Source organism: Aethalodelphis obliquidens, unplaced genomic scaffold (assembly GCF_003676395.1).
Source record: "Aethalodelphis obliquidens isolate GAN/ISIS:26980383/991018 unplaced genomic scaffold, ASM367639v1 scaffold23, whole genome shotgun sequence".
Taxonomy (NCBI): Eukaryota; Metazoa; Chordata; class Mammalia; order Artiodactyla; family Delphinidae; genus Aethalodelphis; species Aethalodelphis obliquidens.
This window is the reverse complement of record NW_020837967.1, coordinates 26,169,467-26,193,798: the sequence shown is the minus strand read 5'-3', so window position 1 is coordinate 26,193,798 and position 24,332 is coordinate 26,169,467. Positions and strand designations below refer to the sequence as shown.

General features: G+C 47.3%; 2 protein-coding genes across 6 annotated transcripts in view; one reads left to right on the top strand and one right to left on the bottom strand.

Annotated features, from left to right (window-relative positions):
- MPP7 (MAGUK p55 scaffold protein 7) overlaps positions 1 to 24,297 on the bottom strand; it is a 265,180-nt gene extending 240,883 nt beyond the window's left edge. For 2 of the 5 annotated variants that reach the window (XM_027122036.1, XM_027122041.1), the window contains exon 1: positions 14,223 to 14,330. The gene's annotated coding sequence lies outside the window, so the exon portion shown is untranslated. Of the gene's footprint in view, positions 1 to 4,369; positions 4,517 to 14,222; positions 14,331 to 24,186 lie in introns of those variants that run through there. The other 3 variants (XM_027122039.1, XM_027122038.1, XM_027122040.1) reach the window with 3 other exon arrangements.
- LOC113628221 (uncharacterized) lies at positions 4,502 to 24,015 on the top strand. The gene is made up of 3 exons (XM_027121500.1): positions 4,502 to 4,569; positions 14,054 to 14,577; positions 21,807 to 24,015. Exons 1-3 carry the CDS (start codon positions 4,502 to 4,504, stop codon positions 21,884 to 21,886), a joined length of 672 nt encoding a protein of 223 aa, XP_026977301.1. The 3' UTR covers positions 21,887 to 24,015.
- Positions 24,298 to 24,332: the final 35 nt, after the last annotated feature.

The window sequence follows — 24,332 nt, the reverse complement described above, 5'->3', positions numbered from 1 at the left end:
TGAAAAAGCACATTTAGAAAAAGATGGAAGGATACAAATTCATATTAGCAATTGCTTGTGGGGAAGAAAAGGCAAGAGAACTGAGAAAAGGGCAACAAATTATGCTTCAACTTTATCTACACTGTTTCCTTTCTTTCATTTAAAAAAAAATCTGAAACAAATATGCCAAAATGTTAACATCTGTTAATCTGGGGTGAAGGTCATATGGTATTCACCCTGGTCTCTTCGCCATGCAGTATTTCTGAAATTTTACCCAAATTATTCCAAAGGAAAAAAGGATCCAACCTCTCACCTAATGAAAGTACCACACAGAGCATGTCTGACCTGTCTTGCCTGGAGGACCCCAGCTCCACTGGGTGAAACTCACTTCACCAAGCAGCCAGCTTCTTTTGGGGATGTATTTATTGAAACGCAAGGGCCTAATTAGCAGGTCTGAACCCTGGGCTCGGTCCCCTGAAAGTCCTCTATCTGGTGGGCCTTAATCACGGGTGAGTCCTCAGGGGCGACAGCTAGGAAAGAGCACTTGGCCTCCGTGTCTCCTAGGGGAGCTGAGAGGAAGATTCCAGAAGGAAGAAGAGGCTGCTGGAGACAACTCTGGATAAATGCCCTCCCCACCCTCCCCCCCCTCCAAGGCCCCGCGAGGTGCCCGGCAGCACAGGGGCAAAACCCCTCTGGAGCAGCACCCTCATTTGCTCACTATGAGACGCACAGCTCGTTCCGGGGGAGAGCCATGCGTTCGCTCCGCCCTCCCTCAACCCAGATGGCAGCAGCGAAGCAAAGAGAGGGCAAAGCCCCGCCCTCAAGGACACGCTGCCTCCTCTCGGTCTCTTAATCTTAAAATGCCCCCCCCCCCCGCCCCCCGCATCAAAGCCAAGGAAATTCAATCCCACCCGCAGCGAAAGGATCCCGTAAGACGATCATGACGTAGGATGCGGTGCGGGTCAGGCCACCTGAATGGACAAAGGCCCGGGAGCCCCAGCTTCCCCGCTGCGCCCTGAACACAACAGGGGCTGGAACGGCTGCGTCCAGGTCAGCAGGGATTCCAGACAACAAGGAACAGATGAACTCGCGCATCTTACATTCCCCCCGCTTTTTTTTTTTTTTAACCAACAAGAGATTCAGTTTATCCACTGCCAAGATCCCTTAAACTAAGAGAACAAAAATACATCAAAAGGAAATACTACTGTGCACCCACTCAACACTTCTGAGTTTTAGGAAGACTAAGACATAAAGAAGCAACACAGTGATGCTGCAGCTCACATCTCCGGGGGCGAAATTCCTTTTAACAGGGTCTAGGCATAAAGGAGACCGGCGGGGTTTCTAGTGCTCTGGACTCTAGAGTAATAACAGCAACAGAGCAATGAAGCTTCTTAGACTCTGGACCTCTAAAGGCAGGCCAGGGCCCAGCCAAGACGGGGGTGAGGACTGAGGCCTGAGCATCTCCGACCCGGGAGCCCTGCACACAGCAACGTCACGACTGTCCGTGACAGACGCTGGGCACTTGCAGCAAAGCCAGGATGTCAGCAAGGACAACACAGAGGACGACGCACGTCCCGGGACACGGCCCTACGTGTGACCAGAGTAGGGGGCGGGTAAGAAAGAATAACACGTGGGCCTGAATACGACAGGCTTTGAAAGTCCCAGGGGGGAGAGCCAAAGGATGGACGGCAGACCGTGCGTGCGCCGCAACACGGAACGTGGAGAGACTGTGAAGGGCGGGGCGAGCTGTCACAGCCACCTGCATGGGAGACCAGGAGGACGAGCTCTCCGAGGCGGAGGCGGCAGCAACGGTGCCACAAGACACCGGGAAGGAAGACGTGACGGCATCTGCGCGCTGACGGACGGCAGAGACGGGAAACCGGCCCCGTAGTGTCTCCAACCACACTGCTAACTAACAAGGCACAGCAACTGCCACTTGTGGACCTTCGCCTGGTGCCAGACGCGACACCAAGGGCTCTCGCCACCCTCGCCTGAGGCAGGCCCTGCCGCCAGGCGGCTTCAGGCAAGAACACGGAGGCTTAGAGTAGATAACGTGCCTTCGTTCATAAGACCAGCAACGAGCAGAGCTGGAATCTGAATCCAAAAGTGTTTAGAATATTATTCAGCCTTAAAGAAGGAAATCCGGCCATTTGACGATGTGGATGAACCTGGAGGATATTGTGCTACGTGAAACAGGCCGGTCACAGGCAGAGACGCTACATGGCACTGCCTCTGTGATCAATCTAAACAGGCAGACTCACAGAGCAAACAGTGGAGCGGTGGTCTCCAGGGGCTGGGGGACGCGGGGACGCAGGAGACAAAGGGTACAAAGTTTCAGTTACGCGAGGTGAAAGTCCCAGAGATTTGCACGGCACAGCGCCTACAGATACAGCGACACACGGTATTCTTAATCTGCTCAGAGGGCAGACCTTAGGTCAAGTACTCTTACCACAAAATAATAATACAGAGAGCGGGAAGAAACTTTTGGAGGCGATGAACAGGTTCATGCCACAGAGTATACCAATGATGTCTCAGATGTACACTCATTAAACTGCAGACGTGGAGTACGCTCAGCTTTTTGTATGTCAGTCATACCTCAACCAAGTGGTCTGCAAAAAAATGTTTCTGTTTCACAGTCTACATCCTTAACCATTAAGATATACGTATACGGCCTTAAGGTTTCAGTGACCAGGGCAATAAGTATCAACTAAACTAGGAAGCGAGTTGGAGAAACAGACTCTCCAGGACACAGGAGGCTGGAGGTGTAGTCACCATCCAGCACGTCAGCCCGGCAGCTTCACGAGGAGGCTTCTGGCCTTAGAGAAGCTAAGCTTAGTTTAAAAAATCATAGAACCTAGCGTTTACGCACATTACCGTAAACGGAAGTACTCGACTGTTCCCGTAGATCTGCTGGAGATGCGATGTAAGCCCTGACGTTGTCGCAGGCAGACGCACGCTTCACTGGGAACCACGGGCCAGAGAAAGGAATTCCAGCTCATGCCGCCTCGGCTCAACCTTCCAGCGAGTTCTGCCCCCTTGGCTGATTAAATAGGGATCTGAGGGGAACCCACAGTGGACATGCAAATGTTCTCTTCCCGCCCGTTTGTAGACGGCCTAACAATGTCACAGTCGGTTTCCGAGGGAAGAGCAGCTGAAATCAGCGCTAACTCTGAGACACTCAAAATCCAGGGGATGCCACAAAGCAACGGCAAACGGACTCCCGCACAAGAGGCTCCGGTGGGCTCAGTGGACCCGAGCTCGCTGGAACCCACACGATGGGCAAAGCCACGCTGTGCGTGTGTGCACGCGTGCGGGAGGTGGGGGGTCTGAAGACAGATATGGACGGAAGCCACTCCCACAACTGAGGGACAGTAGCAAGAAGCAGAGCCAGCAGCAGGAACAGAGAAGAAATGACACCATCTGAGAAGCAGGAGAACTAAGCGCCCCACCCGGCCATCGGCCCACTCAGTCTCCGCCCAAATCCGCGTCCAGCCCAGCCCTGCCGCAGCTGCCCCCCGACTCGCCCCCTCACCAGTGTCCCCCCGCACCGCGTCGGGGCCCTCCGGCCCTCCCGACCTCACCACGCCAACAGGGAGAATTACCCAGGGCCCACATCTGGACAGGGCATCTCCGCAAGGTCCCACAGACTTCCTCTCAAACTGAGGTCTCTTGTGGAGGATGAAGGGTGGGCGTACAAATGACACATCTTCCCGGAACGTCAAGTGACGTTTAACCTATCAGATCCAACATAAACTTCAGAACGATTTTATGCTTGTGGTGGGCTACTCTCTGAAGAGCCCTCAGACTTCTCCCGGGCCAACTTCTGTCCCTGAGGGGTGCGCTTTGGTGCAAAGTGTTAGACTTGCGCTTGTCCAGATTAAGATGAGAAGCCAGAGAAAGAAAGACTGAAGATGTTGTATAAGGAGAGAAAAACGCCGGTGCGAGCTCAGATCATACAATGCTCTCACACTCTGTGGTCTCTGGGGTTTGGAACAACGGGTGACGTGGGTCTGAAGCCAAGCTTTTACCACTTCCTCGTCATATGACTCGGGGCAAATTGTTTAACTTCTCCACTACTTGGTCTTTTCCCATTTGCAAAATAAAAATGACAATAACTTAAAGGGCTGCTGTAAGAATTCGGCATGAATATCTAAGGAGAGCTGGCTCAGCACAGTGCCTGGCTTTCAGCAAGGGACCGATAAACGGCGGTGATTGTTTGTAAACTCCAAGCCCGTCCCGGCTGGCTAAAGCATTCCAAAGCTTTTGCTAAGTCCACAATTATTCTCAGACAGGAAACTGTCTATTCTGATAAGCAGTCCCGCCTTACCAGTCACAGTCTGTCCCTGACGGATACTGTAGGCTCCGTATGCAAGAGAGTAAATTTAATTACCCAGTTCTGGGGTCCTCTGGAGATCAGAACCACGGAGGACACCAGAAGCCCAATCAAAATCACTTCAGTTGTCGTCTACAGAGTGTGAGACACGGCACTGAAGACAAGGTGACAGACCTCAGTCCCGAAACTATGCGCATCAGTAATGAAATAAAGCGCTTTGCTGAGGACACCAACCTGAAACACACACGAGAGGAAGGGTACAGGACGGACTAGTGAATGAAGAACACCCCACTGCTGACCAGGGCGTGAGTCAGTGCCCGGGGGGTTGCACAAACCTCCAAATATTTATATAACCTTTTGTCATCTAGGTACTAAGTAGCGTGCATTCAGCAACCACTCAGATTATGAGAAGGAATGCGGGGAGGAAAGAGCAGCTACGAACCAGCCTGACCTGAAGTAGAAGGACCTGTTCCAAGCCACAGTCGGCACCCGCAGGAATCTGGGTGAAAGTCTGCAGGCTAGGACTGGAGGCACCTGCCTCTCCTTTTTCTCTCACCCGAATCCAACAGATACTCCAGTTCCATTTAACCTGCTCCTCAGATAATGTTTCACCTACTGCTTTGGTTTTTCCAAAGAAAACTTTATCTTCTATCATCCATTTCTCAGCATTATAAATTTTTAAGGGGGAAATACTGTAACCCACAGAATGCCAGGGACAAATTGATATAAACTGTCAGCTTGTCACCTATTTTGTTGCACCATCAGCGCCTTCAAGGCAGGATGCCTTATACACTTTCAAATCTGCTCTCAGAACACGATGTTAAGATATGTAAAAGGATAATTACGTGCGATAACTACATTATTCTAGAGGCAAAAAAATCTTGGTTTAACTCAAAAAAATTCCAGTTCCTTTAATAGCACCAAGATGTGTCTACTATTATATTTTATTTCAAATGAGTTAATCTACTTTAAGAATACAACAAAAGGACTTTTCTGTTAATAGTTTCCTTTGGATTCACTTACGTCTACAAACCAGTGCAATTTAGCTTGGTGTTTCAAAGAAAAATGACAGACCAATTTCTTCAACCTGAACATACTTGAAAACTAATTTTTTCTAATCGAACATTTAAGCTGCCTTTTCTCTACTAACTACATCTCAAATAATATACTTTCTCTTTATTAAGATATCCTGATAAATTAAAAAGACAGAATTTAAATATCACGATTTTGCAAACCCCTAATAAAAGAATGGATCTAGGCAATGATTATCAATGACCGTGAACATCACAGAGAGACAACCAACACTGCCGGAATCCAGCTACCAGTACACTCAACCACCTATGAAGCAATTTTGCCGAAAAAATAGAAACTGAACCAAATCAAGATCAGATTAGCATTTACAGGAAATAAAAGAACAGAAGAACAGGTTAAACCACACATTAGATCGAGAGCATCACAACAGGTTACTACCTGTTATAATTCTTAATTATGATGTTACCGAGCAAATACTTTTTGATACACGCACAGGACATTTCTTCCAGGTCTCTTTGTGATTATCTCCATCTAAAAAGATGAGAAAAGTCAACAAGTAACAGCGTGCCTGTGGATGTGTTTACTGCATTAAGACAGCAAAATGCACACCTTCACGTCCGTCTGGAGCTGCTGATCTCAGACGTACTTGCTTCCCTAGCGTTACTAAACTTTCTTTCACTGGAAAAGTAGAGCCGAGCTGAGCCGAGACGTGGCAAGGCCCTGCTTCTGAGAAGATCGCTTTAGGAGTGAGGAGGCAAAGAAGCTGGGTCTGGTTCAGCCCCGTCAGGGAGACGTCAGAATGAGGGGCTGGCCCCCGGCTGCGCTGGAGGAGATGCCAGGTGCCAGCTCTTTGCTCTCAGGGTCCAGGAAACCCGGGGACTTCTCAAGAACCTTTCAGGACGTAAAAACTCTTTGTGTAACAGCACTGAGAGGTTGTGCTTTTCACTACACTGACATTTGCACTGATGATATTCAAGCCAGGACGTGTAAAATCGCTGGCACCTTAGCACAAAGCAGGGCAGGGGCACCAACTGTGCAGGTCAACACTGCAGTCCTCACCAAGAGGAACTCAGCGGGGAAAAAGCACCAGTTTCACCTAAGAATATCCTTGAAGAAACGGTGAAAACTAACAACTGGGTGAAATCTTGACCCGTGAGTGCATGTCTTTTTAATATTCTGTGTGACGAAATAAGAAGTGCAGAGAAGAACCTGAGCTGTCCACTGGAGAATGACGGTCACCTCGAGGAAGAGAAATTGTGCCAGCTGCTCTATGTGTAAGCCGAACTAGCAACTTTTTCTATTCCTCGTGGAGTAGTAGTATTCTTATATAAATAACTGGAAGACAAAGCTGCGTATCTGGTGAACATCTTCTCAAACTGAACCCAGTGAGCCAGACGCGTCAAGGAAAACACCTGAAGTGTTTGTTGCCAACAATAAAATTCAAGCTTTCAAGCAGAAATTCAGTTTTTGGAAAAATTATACCTGCCGCCAGGAACTTTCACGAAAGCTTTCTCAGTACTCACAGATTCTTCTGATGGGCTCACTGCTGATCCTACAAATGGTTGTTTTGTTTTTTTTTTTCAAATGGTATCATAACACATGCCAATATTTGGCAGATTTATGTAACTCCATGAATGAACATTTCCTCAATCATGTATGGGTAAAAAGATTCAAAGTACAAGAAAGACCGATAGATTTAAATGTAACAGAGCGAGAAAGCTTTATTGATTGGGGTTCAGCTTCTACTCTGCAACTCAACTTTAAGACTACCACTTAACAGAGTTTTACTGTAGGATCAAAGAATGACTACCAAAAAAAATACGAAAATACTCCTCTCTTTTCCAACTGCAGGTCTGTAGAAGGTGGGATTATCTTCACATATTTCAGCCAAACAATAAATCACAACACACTGAATACAGAAACAGTTACTAAGCCAGACATTAAAAAGAGCTGCAAAAATGTAAAACAATGTCACACTTCTCAATTATTTTAATAAAGTTATTTTTCATAAAGAAGTTATTTATGTTAACATATAATGGGGTTATTATTTTTTAATGAATTTATAAATAAATTTTCCTGCTTGAAGTTCTAACCCAGTAAATATTAATAGATACAACCCACACAGACGAAACATCCTTAATAATTTTTAAGAGTGTGAAGTGGTACTGTGACCAAAGGTTAGAAAACAACAGCTGCGAGAACTGGAGTCTAGGTCATGCTTCTTCAAAGCTCTCAGACATGACTTTGATTTCTCCTTCAAACAAAGATGGGAGCCCAGCACGAGCCGGGTGACAGGGAACCCAAACTACTCCCCAGTTACAAGTCAGGATCAGGAAAATGCGGAGGCGGACGGCCCCTGGGGTCCTGCACTGTTCTGTTTCTTCACCTGAATGCTGCTTACATAAGTGTGTTTGCTCTGTGAAAATTCAGGGAGCCGCACACTTAGGACAGATGCATCATATATGTCTAGGTATATGGTGTAGGCATTTTTCTAGGTATATCTTACACTTGAATAAAGTTTTTAAAATTCACGGTATAAGATGCATAACGACTTCTGCTTTGTTCTTCCAAACCCACGACGGCGTTCAGCTAACCAGAGTCATCGTATACAACTTACCTTGGAAAAGCCTGATGAAAATAATTCAAATATTTAATTTAAAAACCTCAGTACAGACAACTGTAACTTTTCAGGGTTAAGAGCTAAATACCATCAGGTCAGTTTCCTTACAAAGATCAGGAAGAGCGTTCTCTGCTTTTACCTCTCCAGCTTTTCGAACGACAGTGAAGTCACAACAAATTTTACAAAAATGAAATCAAATACAATTTATAAAAATGAAATCTCCCAATTAGAGGCAAAACTAAGAACGAATTCCCTTTAGGGTATTAAAGTGATCAAGCAGCCACTATCTCTGCTCATCTTCAACGCATCGGCGCAAGTCTAGACAAATACAGTGAGGCAAGAACACACAGAGAGCGCGAACTGGAAGGAAATGACACATGAACATTATGTAAAGATGAAATCATCCTCTTCATGGAACACCCAGAAGAAAAGCCAGCCATTAAAATACCACAGATTGCTCCCCCTGCAAAACAATTAAATACAGATAAATATGTCAGTGCCAGTTCACAGAAAGGGAAACCCACACACTTAATAAGCATCTGATAAGATACTTAACTGCACTAGTAACCAGAGAATCGCAAATAAGAACAGTAACATATGTGCCCAGACGCTCCATCTGGGGCATCAGGTTAGAAAAAAATTATAAGGTCAGGAATTATCAAGTACCAGCAAGAATGTGGGGAGCGTAACCGAGCACAGCCAGCCCAGCGAGCATGTGGGGAGCGTGACCGAGCACAGCCAGCCCAGCGAGCATGTGGGGAGCGTGACCGAGCACAGCCAGCCCAGCAAGGATGTGGGGAGCGTGACCGAGCACAGCCAGCCCAGCAAGGATGTGGGGAGCATAACCGAGCACAGCCAGCCCAGCCAATAACCGGGCAGGACTCAAGGAAATGACATCTATGCCTGAGAGAGGGGGCTGTGAGGAGAAAAGGGGGAAACGCAATAAAGTAACACGAGAGGCTCCGCGTGGACCGGTAGTGAGAGAGGACCACTAACTCGGGTCTGCACACCCGATCTGGGAGAGGGGTCCCCATCTCACACGCCCCTTCACTGAACCGGCAGGTCCCTGTTCACCAGGCACTGCGCCCGTGCTGGGGACACAGTAGGGAAGATTAGGTCCCTGCCCTCGGAGTTGACGTTCCAGTGAAGGAAACAATAAAGAGGAAACAGATAAAGCTACGGTTACGCGTGTGATAACTGCTACAGTGGAAATAAAATGCGTGATTGTGACAGGAAGTGACGGGAAGGGAGGGGCTCCTATCCAGGGCATCGCCAGAGAGAAGAAAGCTCTCAGAGATCCGTGGGAAGAAAGGGAACCAGGCATCCCGCAAGCTTCGGAAAGATCTCCAGGAACTGCATCGAGGGCATCAAGTTCAGTCACCACTCTCCAGGGGAGACTGCAGATGTCCTGAAGAACATCCAGGTGCTGCCTTGTAACTGAACCCCAAGGAACCACCTTTAAGACTCCTGTTCCATAAAGTATGGACCACAGTGATTACAGCTAGCGTCCAATATATTCTGACCAAAGAGTTCAAGCTTTTTAGAGGGGGAAAAAGACACCAGCGACGTAAATGTTCTATGTCTCTGAAAAGGTTTCTGGAAAATTATTAGGATCCACAAACTTTCCCTTCATTCATTAAACAGAAGTTGAGTACTCATATATCCTTCCCATAGCACACGGCAGCGAAATGAGGATAAAGACAGAAGTTTCTGTCCTTAAAGAACAAACCTCAACTCCACAAGGTTCAGGATTCTAGTTATTTCATTCACTAGTTGACTTTTATGATTAAAAGCCAGCATTGATTGCATGCTTGCAACCCTCCAGGCAACGTCCGGTTGACTTTTATGATTAAAAGCCAGCATTGATTGCATGCTTGCAACCCTCCAGGCAACGTCCTACGAGTTTTTATACACATTTGAGGTCACGTAATACTCCCAACAACATACTACTACATTATTTCCACTTTAGAAATGAAAAACCAGAGGTAAGAAAGTTGCCTGATGTCAAAGAAGGAAGAACAGGCAGAGCAGGGATTCAAAGCCTGTGGTTCTTAGCCACATTTCTATTCCCCCCTGGAATCCTGTCAGTGGTTTTCCCCGGACCAGAAGCACCACCGACCGTCACCCTGGAACTTCTTAGCAATGCATACTCTCAGGGCCCATCCCCAGACCGGAGGAACCAAACTGTGGGAGTGAACCAGCCACCTGAATTTTAACAAGCCCTCCCGGGGATTCTGAGGAATGATAAAGTTTGACAACCTCAGCCTCAAGTTTTCATACTCAGCTGTATGTATGTTAAAGGTGAAATGACTACCATTTTGAAAATTCCAAAATGCGAAGTTGTGACCCTATTTTTAAAAGATCTAAATGATATTAATTCATTTCCTCGTTACCCACAGCACAGCACCTCCTCCCCACTGGACTCTGTACCCTGATTAGACCGTCTAAAAAACAGTCAACTCTGATGGGCCTTCCTGGGAACTGAGCTACATTCCAAACATGAAAGGGAGCACAGAGGTCCAAACAGAATCTTCACAATTTGAATCCCAAGCCATATTAGGAAGAGGAAAAAAAACTATTTTGATTATCAGCTACAGAAGCTTGGCAAATCTGGGTCCACGGCTCCACAATCCTTTTCATCCTTAGCTCCACTCCAAACTTTACAACCTCATTTCCACAAACTTCCAAGCACCAAAAAAAGAAGTTTACAACCCTCAGAAATGTTTGATTCTCATGATTCACATTGCTGTAAGTACACATAAAGAGACACTGTCTTGCAAAGAGCAAGTTTTTAATCACAAGTAAAGCTAATCAGAGGCTTTTACTGTACAGGCTACAGCAGTACGTCCTAAAGGTTTCCCTGCCCCTTAGCTGGACCAGCCCTCTAGGGCACCCTGCCTGACCCTTCTCTTCTCAAAGAAGTATTTAGACCAGTGCCTTCTTTTGTCCCCAAATCAACTGCCCAATACGAACACCCCAGCTCCATGCGTATTCAAGGTTTCCTATTTCTAATAACGCCTTTTTCCAAAGGGAATGGAAGACCGGGTATCAGAGGTAAGTATGTTCAAGCACCTACCATAATTCGAGAACCTAACACATCCAAGTAACTCTCTTAAGCCATTCACTTGCAAACACAAGTCATTCATTTTACCAAGTTCAGGATTCTACGTATTTTACATAAATTCGAAGCCAGCAGCATTAAGCAGCCCGAGCCTGGACCACGGGACGTCTGTAAAGCTGACTCAGTGCTCCCTGACTGGGGGAAGCCCACACTCAGGCAGTGTGTGCATCCGCCAGCTGCTTACACCGCCCACCGCCCGGCCACGCTCCCCCAAGGGCGGGCAGCCCCGCCAGGAGCTTCCTTCCTGGAAGGAGCAGCACCTACGTATTTTCCCCTCCCAAACCACCATCAGCTCCCCTGAGGACCAGAGCTGGTTCCAAGAAGCAAACTACCAAAGCTCTCCTGCCCACACAAAGCTCAGCGGAACTGGATCATACAGACACACACCAACCGCCCACAGACCTTCTCACCTGAGTGCTTGCGCTGCCCTTTAAAAGTCCAGTGTTTTCCACAAAACATCTCACAACATGCAGTCACCCTGACTAGTCCTTACTCTGCACTAACCCTGCCATTTCTAACCCTAAAACGGCAAGCATTTTACCAAAGCTGCGTCTGTGTTTTCTCATCTCCTTTCTGTAACCATCAGTGACAAGCAATTTAACCAGTAACCAGGCCAGTAACAAGCGAGCTCCCGCCACCCAAGGGAGAAAGAAAGCTCCCCGCTCTTTCCTAAGTGAAGCTGACAATCATGCTTTCCCATAAGAACAGAAGGATTTACGAAGTGAGCCTTCAAGGAATAAAAACTGTTTTACACGCCTGGAAAAAAAGATGTTTACGTATTCGTTCAGAGCAGGTATCAAATAATCTTGCTACATACAGCCACTTCGTCCTACCTCTTCGTTTAAAGAATCAGGAATCTAAGAAGGCAAAGCATAAAAGCACGCTCAAACAGCTCACCAGAGTTCACGTAAGATTTCAACAAAACACAAACCAGTTCCAGGGTACATAAATAAGGACCCATAAATTCACACTCTGTTCTAGGTTCTGTTGTTTCTAAAATGACTAACAACTTCCCTCACTTTAAATTAAGCTGCCACGTCCTTCCAAATGATCTCATTTAATAAAACTGACTTAAATCACTGATTGCAATTCTGTTTGAAGTTCAGTGATGACAGCTGCAGCACATTTGTATCTTTGTCAGTGAAATGCTTTTAATAAAAACAAAAAAAACCTGACTGAAATCTCCAGTAAACAGCACCCAGTGCACCATCTAGTGGAAGCTGTGTAACGTCGTAATTAAATCTTTTTCGAAGGGTAGAAACCCTGACAATTACACGGGGGCTACAGGCCCTACAGCTAAGAATACAGGGAAACACCCTACAAGCGGCCGAAATCTCCTCCCAACTCCCCACACTGCAAGAGGCGCTCATCGGAAGAGAGCTCACTTTCTGTACAAATTAGCAGATGATAAAGGTTTCTTTATGGAATGTTCTGCTTGGGCGCTAGAAATTTTAATTTGACCAGAGGAGTAAAAATTAAGTAAAGACATTAATGCAAAAACAAATGAGTAAACAGAATCAGAGCCGAACGGACAAGCCCTATGTAAGGGATGCCTTACATGACAAATAAGTTACGTCAAAATGTACATGTTCCACCCAGCAGAGCACCTGCCATGAAAACAAGATGTCGCTTCATGACTAACAGCTCCATTCAGTAATAAATAAGACATTTCTATGTTCCTGATGACTAATAAATTTAACATAACCTAACAACTCCCTGGGTTCCCCAAGCCTTGACATCATTCAAGGGGACCCTCTCAACTACCCATTTAACCCCACTTGCCATTAACCCCCAAAATCCCTTGAGTTACTCTCATCAAGGAAGAGATGATTTTTACATGTTCGACACTTCTAAATTTATAGTAAAAACTTCCTGAAACAAAATCATAACCAAAATGTGTTATGCTTCAGTTTTACTTACGTTATGAATATTAACTAGTTCAATTCAGAAAGCAGTGCTCAAGTCCAATGCTAAGCCAGAGACGCAAACAAAGAAGATAAGGTTTTCTAACGTGGAAAACCTCCCGTACTGGACCGTGCATTAAACCCATAACAGGTATATAATAGCAGAAGTCTACAGACCTGGGGCAGAATTCCCTTCATCTCTAGGGCTCTGAGCTTACATACCTGCAAAATGGGCCTGAGGTGCACTACCTGCTTCTGGAGAGTAAGAGGATACCAATATTGATGCAGTGCAGTGAGCTTTTCAATTAAAAGACCTAAATGCAGTGCACCTGGAAGGGAGGACCTGCTCCAAGAGTCTGCCATTTCCGCTAAAACTCGTGACCTTCATTTCACTTGTGAACAAATGGTGAATGAGAAAAAGCTGTTACGCAAGTCAAAGAATAGGTAACAGCAATTCAAGGTTTTTCATCACAGGTAAATCACATCACTGTAGTTAACTGCCTAGGACTCGTCTGCAAAGTATGACTGCGTGGGTAGCAGGTGCAGCCCTAAAACCTAAAGCCCGGAGGCTATGTTTAGAAAGGCTTTTTTCTAATTCGAATGCTAATGTTTAGAAAATAAGAAAAAGAAAACGAGTCTCAAGTCTACACCCACCCACGAGGAGAGACAGAGACAAGGTGCCACCCCCAGACTCTTGCACACTAGCTCGGCATCGCCATCCACGTTGCTCCCCTCGTCCCCACCGCACGGCCCGCACTGCAGCCCAGACAAAGGTGAGTCACACTGCTGGGTCTACTTGTCACGGAAGAAAAAACCTCCAATAAGTTCACGTTAAAGGCTGTTTCGAATTTTAAAATAATAATAAGTAAATCATGTTCCTGTCTAAACGCACTGCAAAGCGCCCGTGTCCATGAAGGCTGTAACTCACACCACCTAAGTACAGACACCTTTCCCACTTAAAAAAAAAAAAAAAAAAAACCCCCTTGGCTTATCGTTCCTTATCAGCAGGTCCCCTGCGCCGCGAGCCGGACTGACTCAACTCCGCGTCTCCCCTCCACCTGCAGGGCTCCCCGCCCCCGCGCCCCGCCAGGTGCAGCGGCCGTGCGCTCCCAGCGGAGGCGCCCCGAGGCGGGCGGGAGGCTCCGGGAGACGCGGACCTGCCGGCCGCGGCTGCGGGAGAGCCAGGGAGCCCGCCCGGGCTCGGACGGGCGCTGCAGCCCCGGCGCCCCTTACCTGCTCCGGGCGGCCGTGGCCGCGGGAGGCGCGCTCGGTCCGGCGCAGGCAGCCCCGGCCGAGGTAAGGAGGCTGCTACCGCGGCCGCCGCGAAGGACAATCAGCAGCCTGCGGACTCGGCACCGCCGCGGCGGGCGCAAGACGCACGAGTCCGGGAGCCCGGCCCCCGCTCCAGCCCGCAGCCCCGCGGCGGGGCGGGGCCGAGGCCGGAGGGGAGGGGCGGGGCGGGGCCGCTCCGCCCGCGGGGCGAGAACGCGGTGGACGCTGTGTAAGAGGCGCCTGCTGATTGGCTGCGATAGGGGTGCACGTCTCCGATTTGAAGACAGGCTCGCCAGCAGCGCTCCCTCATTGGTCGGTACGTGAAAACAAAGCAGAGCCCTGATTGGTGGAAGCCCTGTAGCTCCTTTCCCCCTACCCCAATCATCGAAGCTCCGCCTCCGCCCGCTCCGCCCCCGGGTGGCTGCAGAACCAGCTGTTTCGTGTACCAGCTAGCTGCCTTCCTTAAGGGAACCCCGGGTGCCCAGGTTCCTTTGCTAGAAGCGAGCTTCCTTATTCCACCAAGAGTCTTTGATTTCCGTATGAACTTGTTGAATAGCAGCTAATCCTTAACATCGCTTAGATTTAGAGCGACCTTTTGGGTGTTTTTTAAAATGCTGCCTAAGATTCACAGGGAAATTGGCATATGCAAAAAGAAGGTGTGAAATGTTTTCACCCCTGGCGAGATTATGCTGTGTTTTTTTGTTTTGTTTTGTTTTTTTACCTTTCCGTGTTCCATATTGAACGTGTATTACTTGTATAATTAGAAAAAAAAATGTTTAATAGGACATGAATAAGTTACACAGAATGATAAAGGCAAACTTTGAGGATATCCGTGGGAACTAATCCTTCCACAACAGAAGAAAATACAGTAATAAACGCAACACCTGAGGGCCATCAAAAAAAGTACACCCTTCAGCTGTCTTAAAGAACTTTATAAATATGACTGAGCTGTCTTAAAGAACTTTATAAATACTCTTTCCATATAACTACTATTTACCCAACATATAGTGTATAATGAACTGCCCAGTGAGCAGATTCATAGCAAGAAGTGAGAATACAAAATACACAATAAAGCTTTAACCAAAAAATTAGACTACAGAAAGAAATTTAGAAGATAAACTGGAGAACTCAGCTAATGGAGGGAATTTTAAGGAAGAAAGGAACATGACAGCCCTCGGAGATGAGACTTAGATTTTGAAGATTGAAGCAGAGGGAGGAGCGAGTGGAGATGAAGACCTACAGTCATCTGAGCTCTCAGACCACGCCAGCCAGTCTAGAAAGGGGGCGAAGTATATCTCACCTGGGGACCACACTCGCTTAACCCTCTCTAGCTGCTTTCCTCTTCTATTTGTTCTTTTTGTCATTCCCACGAGGTTCTGAAATAGGCTATTTGAAGTGAAGCACTTCACCCAACAGCTCCATAAAACTTATAGTGTTGAGAAAAAATGCAGATCGGCAAAAGTCGAGCGTAAGGAAGGAAAGGAATGTTAAGGTAAACATGAACTTGAAGTGATGTAAGGACAAGAAACCTAATACAAAGAATGAGACAAATCTTTTTTTCTCTCATTTCTGGAGAATAAGGTAAAGCTCTTTGGAGGACAGTAACCTCATTACCTAACAAAGACTTTTTTATAGAACCCTTGTAAGAAATGGAATTCTAAACGCTAGTCTGAAAATATGTGTCCCAGAGTATTCTGAGAAAGAAACTTAGTGTTGAGATCTAGTTATGTTTAAAAGAAGAAGAAGGGGGTGCGGAGGAGGGAGGGATGAGAAGGGCTTAGCACTCCTAGTAAAGTTTATTCCACAATAACACCTAAGATTCTGTCACTAACATTCTTTCTTTGAGATCAAGTAATTTATATCAAAGATTATTCTTTTATTCACTTACTCACCAAACATGTAATCAATACTAATTACCAAGTACTACTAGTTGCTGCCGTGAACTAGGCACTCAGCTAAGTATAGTCTTGAACAAGACAGACTGGAAGCTATTTATCAGTTGGAGAAGACAGATAATGAACCAGTGAACAGATAAATTACAGAAAGGGATCAGGACAAAGAGGGAAACAGTGACCTGAGGGGTGGGGGAGTGACTGTAAATTGGGAAAAGAGAGAGGAATACTCTAAGGAGAAACGCTCTAGGAGAAATGCTAAGATTGGAGGCGCCACCTAAGTGAGAAACCACAGCTCTACACAGCTGCAAGGCTACGACATTCCTGGCAGAGGAAAGAGCAGGGCGAAGGCCCTGAAGGAGGAAGAAAAGCGACGTGTTAGAGGAACAGAGAGAGGGCCAGGTGGCTAGGCTGGTGCGGGAGGGGGGTCCCAGATGGGCAGAGAGGACGGTGGGGCCTGGTAGGCACTGGCGAGAAGTTTGAATTCTATTGCATGGATTCCTGATGTGTTGCTCAATACTTCAAGCGTCAGTGAAAGGTAGGCCTTCCCTCCACTTCCCCAGGTGGGCTGTTTTCTTCCAGAAAGGGGCAAAGGAGATTTCTTTCTCTTAAGTTGCTAATATTGCAATAAGATCATTAACTTTTTAAATGGGCGCTCATTGACTATGTCAGTCTATCAAGCATAGATCTATGAAGAGCGGACTATTTGCCAGGGACAGGCCGGGTGTGAGACACAGACCCGGGTGGGGCTAGAGGCAAACTAGCTCTGCACAGGCGATGGGGGAGCTCAAGGGAGCTCTGAATCAGGAGTCATCCCAGTGACAGGGGACAAGGTTCCAGATCCAGGGGCAACGGCAGATGAACACTGGGCAGCAGGCAGGAGGAAGGGAATCTGATGCGAAGCCTTAGAGACCATGGCACACCAAAAAATCAACTCTCCGCACATCACAAGCTTGCCTCGCATGGGTGGACCCAGAAGGTGGAAACAAAAACCCACTGAGTGACAACATTCCGAAGGCATGGGGGCTGACAAAGTATGAAAATAAGCTGATCGTTGTTTCACATCATCATCTCCTTCATTTCTTCAACAAAAGTCATTAAAATTAGCAGATACCCACTTTTCACTATGACATTCTTTTTTGGATAGCAATGGGTTAAGAGTGTTAATCCTATTCGACCAGAATTAGGACAGAGCTAAAGCCCCTGGGGTAGAGATCTGTGCTGCTCGTTCCCGCCCTTCCCTGTGCTTGCTGGTGCGCTGTTTCTCAGTTGAAGTTACAATTAGCAGATATCCGTAAGGGAAGAGAGACAGTGCCTGCCAATCAGAGGAAAGCCTGGGAAATGTCATAGAATCTCAGCACATCTGACTGATGGCGCGTCAAAAGATACAGCAACTAAGAAATTTTAAAATGCAGTCTTTGCAATGTCTGACACAGTGCTTCAAAGCCACTGAAGAGTAATTCCTCTACCTTAATAATAGAGTTCAAAAATTAATTATAAAGATAGAGGGGTGTCTTATAGAAGCCAAAGATTGGTCTGGCCAAAAATTTCGTTCGGGTGATGTTGTGGGAAAGCCCGAATGAACTTTTTGGCCAGCCCAGTATAAGCAAATTAAGCCAGTCTTCAGGAAGGCTGGGAGCCAGAGATGGAAAAGCCATGAGAAACTCAGCTGAAGTTTTCTCTGTCTTCAGACCTGCCTCTCTCTACACTTCTGCTCTATTCTTCTCCAGAAAACAGCTTTCCAAGCTCCTGTGTCCGTAAGTAAGAGTAAAGCTACCCCAGACACACACACACACACACACACACACACACACACACACACGACTGAATCAACTCCCTTGACCCAATCCCAAGTTCTATGGAGAGAAGATATAACTGGCCCAGCTTGGTCTCCCCCTCCCCCTCCATCACCTATGGTGTGGGGAGGATGGAGGTCACTGGCATGGCTGCTAAGTAACATCCCTGTTGATGGGCAGAGATGTCCAGGTGAACAGGCACTGGGTAGAATACCAGAGAGGTCTTCATCGTGTCCCCCAGTCAGTGAGACTCCATTCTCTACTCAGTGACAGTCTTCCCCTGTCCTTTCACACTGACGTAGAGGCCAGCTTTCTTGATATCTCCCTACTCCAGGTGGCTTCCCGACACCAAGTACCCTTGTCTCTTCCAGTTTCAAGTTGCCGTTAGCCTTCTACTAATTCCAAATCCCCCTGTCTGGAGGATACGTCTTGACCTCAGTGTATTTAAGGAACAAAAGCACTTGCCAAGTTGGTGACCTTGCTCTCGGCTCTGATGAGACCAGCGTGTAGGGCAAGCAGAACCTCGGGGCTGGATGGAAGCGGAAGGCGAAACTTTGCCCAGCACTGTCCCTTCAGCATGCCCTCAGAGGGAAGCCTGCCCCTGCCCAGATGAAAACCTGGATGGTCTCATCGCTGTGCTGATGGCTGTTCAGTATTCAAACCCTTTGATCAGTTTAAGCCACGGGATACAGTTTTAATTCAGAAATTTTAATACAAATGCCAACATTTTGGTCAACACTTCGAGCTTCATTGACCTGAACTTGAAACATCCGACTGTGCCTCTCATGACCTAGACAATGCAGTTTTCTCTGGCTGCCACCCCCGTAGTTTCTGGTCCCTGAAGCCCACCTTCCACAGGTGTTCCCACTGGAGAAGACCCCTCCAGGTATTGTGACGTCAGCATCTCCAGCGCAGCTCGCTCCTCTGGCCCTCAGGAAACGCTCATACACGCTTTACGGGCAACAGTGGTGGGCGTGCAGCTGCTCCCAGAGCACACGGGTCCCCCTGCCCTGCCCTCTGTCTCTCTGAACTGCTGCCTCAAGCTGCTACCTGCAGCCTCTCCGCTTTGGATGCCTCGGGTGAAAGTCAGGCATCCAAACCCCGGAGGACACAAATCAAGCTGCCCTGTGGTGCTTCTGACGCCCCCTCTCCTGTGAGATAAACAGGAAGAGCTTGGACACGTGGTTATGTGGGACTCAGCATCGCCTCCCTCAAAAACCTCCATAGGTTCTTCCCTGCACTCTACCGCTGCCCTGTTATCCGACTTTGAGTGAGGGATTCTGAAGAGGCCTCAGAGGGCTGAGCTATTTCCTTTGAGATCTGCTTCTGGCTCTGGTAACTTTCAGCATTTTACATCTATCGTCTCTGGGTGCCTCAGTCAACTTTACAGCTGCATCTTGTCGCACTAGCGCGAGCCTCCGAAAACTGCTTTCTCACCACCAAGGACACAGAGCGATAAAAACTTGTTCTCTAAAACCACAGGCTGCCAGAAACTTAGCTGTTTGAGTGTCAGTGAGAATGGAAGAGTCACTCTTTCCTGGACGATGGGAGCCTGGGTGTCCCTTTGACACAAGGACGCAGCCTTGATTTCCTCAGGTGCAGACCTTCGGATAAGAGATCTGGGGAAACAGCATTCCGTGTTTATCTTAACTTTATGGTTACCAAGGAAATAGGACTCTGAATCCACCTTTCAGCTCATACTTGATGGCAGCAAGAATATTACTAAATGTTAATAAAATATGACTGACGGGCTTGCTCTGCTCTGAGTCCATCACAACACAGTCTCACCTAAATCTGACCTGAACGCCACCCTTCCCACACGCCCTGCGATAGCGCCGCTCTTCCTCAGTCTGGGGAGGTCCTCTCCGGGCTCCCCTGTCACAGGATCAGAAGCCTAACTACGCGAGGCTCCAGGTTTGTCTCTGATGGTGTTTGACTGCTGGGCTTTATCATCAATGACCGATTCTCCCCAGATCAGGTCACTAGCTCCTAGGTCCCCAGGTTCTGTTTTCATGCCTGCATCTCCTTTCACTGCTCCAAGCCCCACACACTCACTGCCACCGTTGCGCATCACCGGTCAGCCCGAATCCTGCGGCTACAATGATATAACACACAAAACACCATAAACATAAGCACCTGCAGATACTCACGTCTGCTTGCTCCAGAAGAAGAGCCAGCGGAGGGTATTACAATTACCTGAAGAGCTTTTGAAAGTTACAGAAGCCCTGAGATACTGATACGATCTCGCCTGCTGTTCTCTCCCCAAATACGCATCCTTGACTAACTCATTCCAGCAGTGACCCTGTTGGTGAGGGGCGAGTACCTGCAGGTATGTTCGGGAGGTCGAGAGACTCTGCTTTGTCCTTCACTAATCCGGGGCCCTTCGTCAAGATTCTAGGTCTATCAATTTGGGGGAAACTTTTTCCTCTGAGCCCAGAGCACCAGCTTGACATTGCTTACGAGTGAAAGGAAAGAAGCTGTCCCCATGGTGACAGGGACTTTGCCGACTTATTCACCAAGTCTGGCACAGGATCGGTGCCCAGTGAACGTTTGCTAACTGAATTAACCTGGAACTCATTTTAAGATGGGAGGGTTTCAATCCACCAGTGGTACCTGAGCAAGAAGCACCCCTCCAAACGACTAGCAGTGACTGTGGTCGATCCGGCAACTTTTCCAGATTGGATTCTGATGCAGTTGGCAACTGACTTTCTCCTCAAGGGCTTCTAGGTGTGAACTGAAAGCTGTCTAATAACGCTTAGCAAGAGGGGTGAGGAGTGACAGCATGATGTGTGGGTGAATGAACCTTGATCACCAATGAACCATGAACACAAGGCTGCACGTGGGCCTCAGCATAGCTGTCACCAAGTGTGTTACAGTAAGACAGTTAAGGACCTCTGGGCTAATGAGACACATTAAAGAGACTGATAATTGCTTAAATGCCGGGGTGCTCACCTGAGGAGCCTCAGCCTGTGTGTGGTCTCAGGTGTGCCTGTAAGACATGCCTATCTGATGGTCACACACACACGCGCACGCGCGCACACACACACACACACACACACACACACACACACACACACACAGTTCCTCGTACTAAATCGAATATGCCTTCATCCTCCCAAGTTTGGAAAGCTGTTAATTTGAAGGAGTTTGGAGTAGTTTTGAAACACTCTTCAGGGACTTCCCTGGTGGTGCAGTGGTGAAGAATCCACCCGTCAGTGCAGGGAACATGGGTTCGAGTCCTGGTCCAGGAAGATCCCACATGCCGCAGAGCAACTAAGCCCACGCGCCTAGAGCCTGTGCTCCGCGACAAGAGAAGCCACTGCAATGAGAAGCCCGCGCACCGCGGCAAAGATAGGTCCTGCGCGCCACAACTAGAGAAAGCCCGCGTGCAGCAACGAAGACCCAGTGCAGCCAAAAAATATATATATATATATTTATAAAAAAGAAGAAGAAAACACTCTTCAATCCATGGCATTTGAGGTGAGCATAAGACAAAAAATTTTTTAATTGCATTTGGCATTTTTGAAAAAGACCAAAACTCTTGTCGCCGTGATTATGAAGTGAGAACAATGACAACGTACCCCAAAAGAGTCCTATCTCTATTCAGCCACACTCATTGTGCAAGAACAGCCCCAAGGTACAAAGAATGCCTTCACTTTGCAACGCTTATGATTGGAATAAGTGTTTTACGTTGAGAAAGAAACGCATTGATAGAAAAGTTGAGAAAAAATAGAGACAGTGAAATGGGTTACTCAGAACTTATATTTAATTAACAGTCATCTTTGTACTTACCTTGTTGAGCTCACAAGGGAGAGAGTCACAAGCAAAATCACTCTTGTTCTACTTTTGTTCCCCAGAGCCTACGATCCACCATCCTTCGTTAACTAGTGCTGACCTGGAAATGAGAAGCTTCCTCATCAAGCCACTTGGAAACTGAGTGACTCCTTCTTGCACACAGAAGATTAAGAAATGCGTAAGGAGGAGCCATTGCGGAATGGAAAGCCTTGGTGCTGCGGCAGGAGAAACAATCTGCGGGTGTGCACACACAGACGTCGCGCTGCCAACTAAGACGGCGCTTGAGGGGACGGCACTCTTGTTTTGTTGCCTCTATTTTCTTAACTCGTGTAGTTTTCTCATGACTACCCCTTTATCCCCAAATTCCCTCTCCCTGGTAAATGAGCAGGAAACAAAGGAACTTAATAGATAAGTCTCTGAGATCTGAGTTTAAATTCTAAGATTAAAAAAACAGAAACCATGTAAGCAAAAAAAGATAGAGAGAGACACACTAAATAATAATAAATTTGAGATTACAGACCTGACTGATACCACCTCAGGCAGGTGATCAAGGCCAATGTCAAGAGTGATGACAAGTCATGTTGACAGTGTGTGTGGTCTTCCTTCCCAGAACCCCGAACCCCCGTCTAAGCATGGGAGAAACAGCAGACAAATCCTAACAGAGGAGCACATGCTACAAAATAGTTAACCAGTACTACTCAAAACTGTCAAGGTCCTCAAAAACAAGACAGGTCCGAGCCCGTCACAGCCAGGAGCAGGTTAAGGAAACGTAACAAGTAAACGTAATATGGTAGCTTAGATGGGATCCTGGAAGAGACAAGCAACGCCGTGTAAAACTAAGGAAAGCTGAATAAAGTATGGGCTTTGGTTAATCACAATGTATCAATATTGGTTCATTAATTGTGATGAACGTGCTAGGTTCCTAAAAGGGAAAACTAGGTGTGTGGTATATGTGAACTCTCTGTACTATCTTTGTTATTTTTCAATAAAGGTAAAACTGCTTTAAAAATGAAGTTTACTTTTAAGAGATTATATATATGTTTGCGCACGTGTATATATGTATACACGAAGGATACTGAAGTAGCTCAAGAGCTCGTGGAAGATCTGGACACCCAAGGTTGGGAAGAAGCAGTCAGGTCCGCAGCAGCCCCTCTCAACTGTGGCACTGCATTCAGTGCGACTCAGCTCTGTCATCCCTCAGGCACTGTGTCCCTCGGTCCCACGTTTCAGTCCCCAAAGAGAAGAGCCCATTGCCTGCGCCTGGCTGTCTTCACCCTGCCCAGGTTTTGGTGCTAGAATCATGGCTGCTGTCCCCATGCCTGTGTCCAGGCGACCAGTTCATAAAAGGGGAAGCTGTGACCCAGGCAGGTCCCTTTCTGGAAATACTGAGTCAGATGCTGTAAGTTAAGAAGAGGCTTAGCTGATAAAGTCAATAGCCTAAAACTTCAAGGCCAGATGTCCCAAAACAAAGGACAAAGGAGCATCCTTGTCATTTGCATTTGCCATTTTACATGCTAGAAAAGCTCTTCTGTTGATTACTACATTTTACGAAATCAAGATTCATAAAAACTGATTTCTAAAAGAAATTGGTTTAGCCCCCAAGGACTCACGCCAACTCTCCTGACTTCTAAATACAACTCCTTAACTTTTTAAAAAACTATTTTAAGGAAAGTCTGCAAAGGTTCACGGTGATGGAAACCATGGAAGTTTTGCCACATTGGTGCAGAGGCAGGGAGACCAGTGCAATGGAGACCCCCCTAGGAGAGGCCTGGGATGGTCAACGACTGAAGGGCTGCCGCCCCCCAGCCTCTGCTAGGCCACGTGGCTGGCGCCTTGGCAGAAATTAGGAAAAGACACCACTCTTCAAGATACTTCACTTCCGTTTGCTGGAAATTTGCTGTAATATGCTGCTTTTGGTAGAACAAGACACTTCACTCCCACCTGCCAGGACTAATAAAACTACAAACGTGTGATACCTATGACATAACCACGGTTGCCTGTGTGCTGCCCAAGCTATGTGACCCTATGCTGTCACTCTGGGCGCCACCGCCTGCTACGAGCAAGTGTCATTTATTTAGAGCTTGGCAAGCTTGAGCTCACTTTCATGCCTCCTTGTATATGATTCTCCCAACAGAGTGGGCGTTCCAGCTGTCACAGGTAATCGTTATTTTGTTTACCTTGGATTGAAATAAAGAACGCAGCTCTTGCACTGATCCTGTAATTGCAATGCCTTTAACCGTAACAGTGGGGTAACAGCAGTTGTGGTGCTGAGGTGTTATGATCTTTAAGTGGGAAAACACCTCAAAGCACTGTGCCTGGGACCTCACATGACCTTTAGGTGGGAAAACACCTCAAAGCACTGTGCCTGGGACCTCACAGACCACAAGGTCTCCCTGGATTCCTGGTTCCTTCTTCCCCACATAAAAACATTGCATGGCTCACCAGAGCAGGCTGGGATTCTCTGATGAAAAGCCGTAGGGCTGTTCTCCCGGAAGTGCTCTCAGATACACAGTACTCCATCTCTGTGCGCTGGGACACGGAACGGTGTTTTACCTGCCCAGATCCAGATAAACACCATCAGTAGGCAG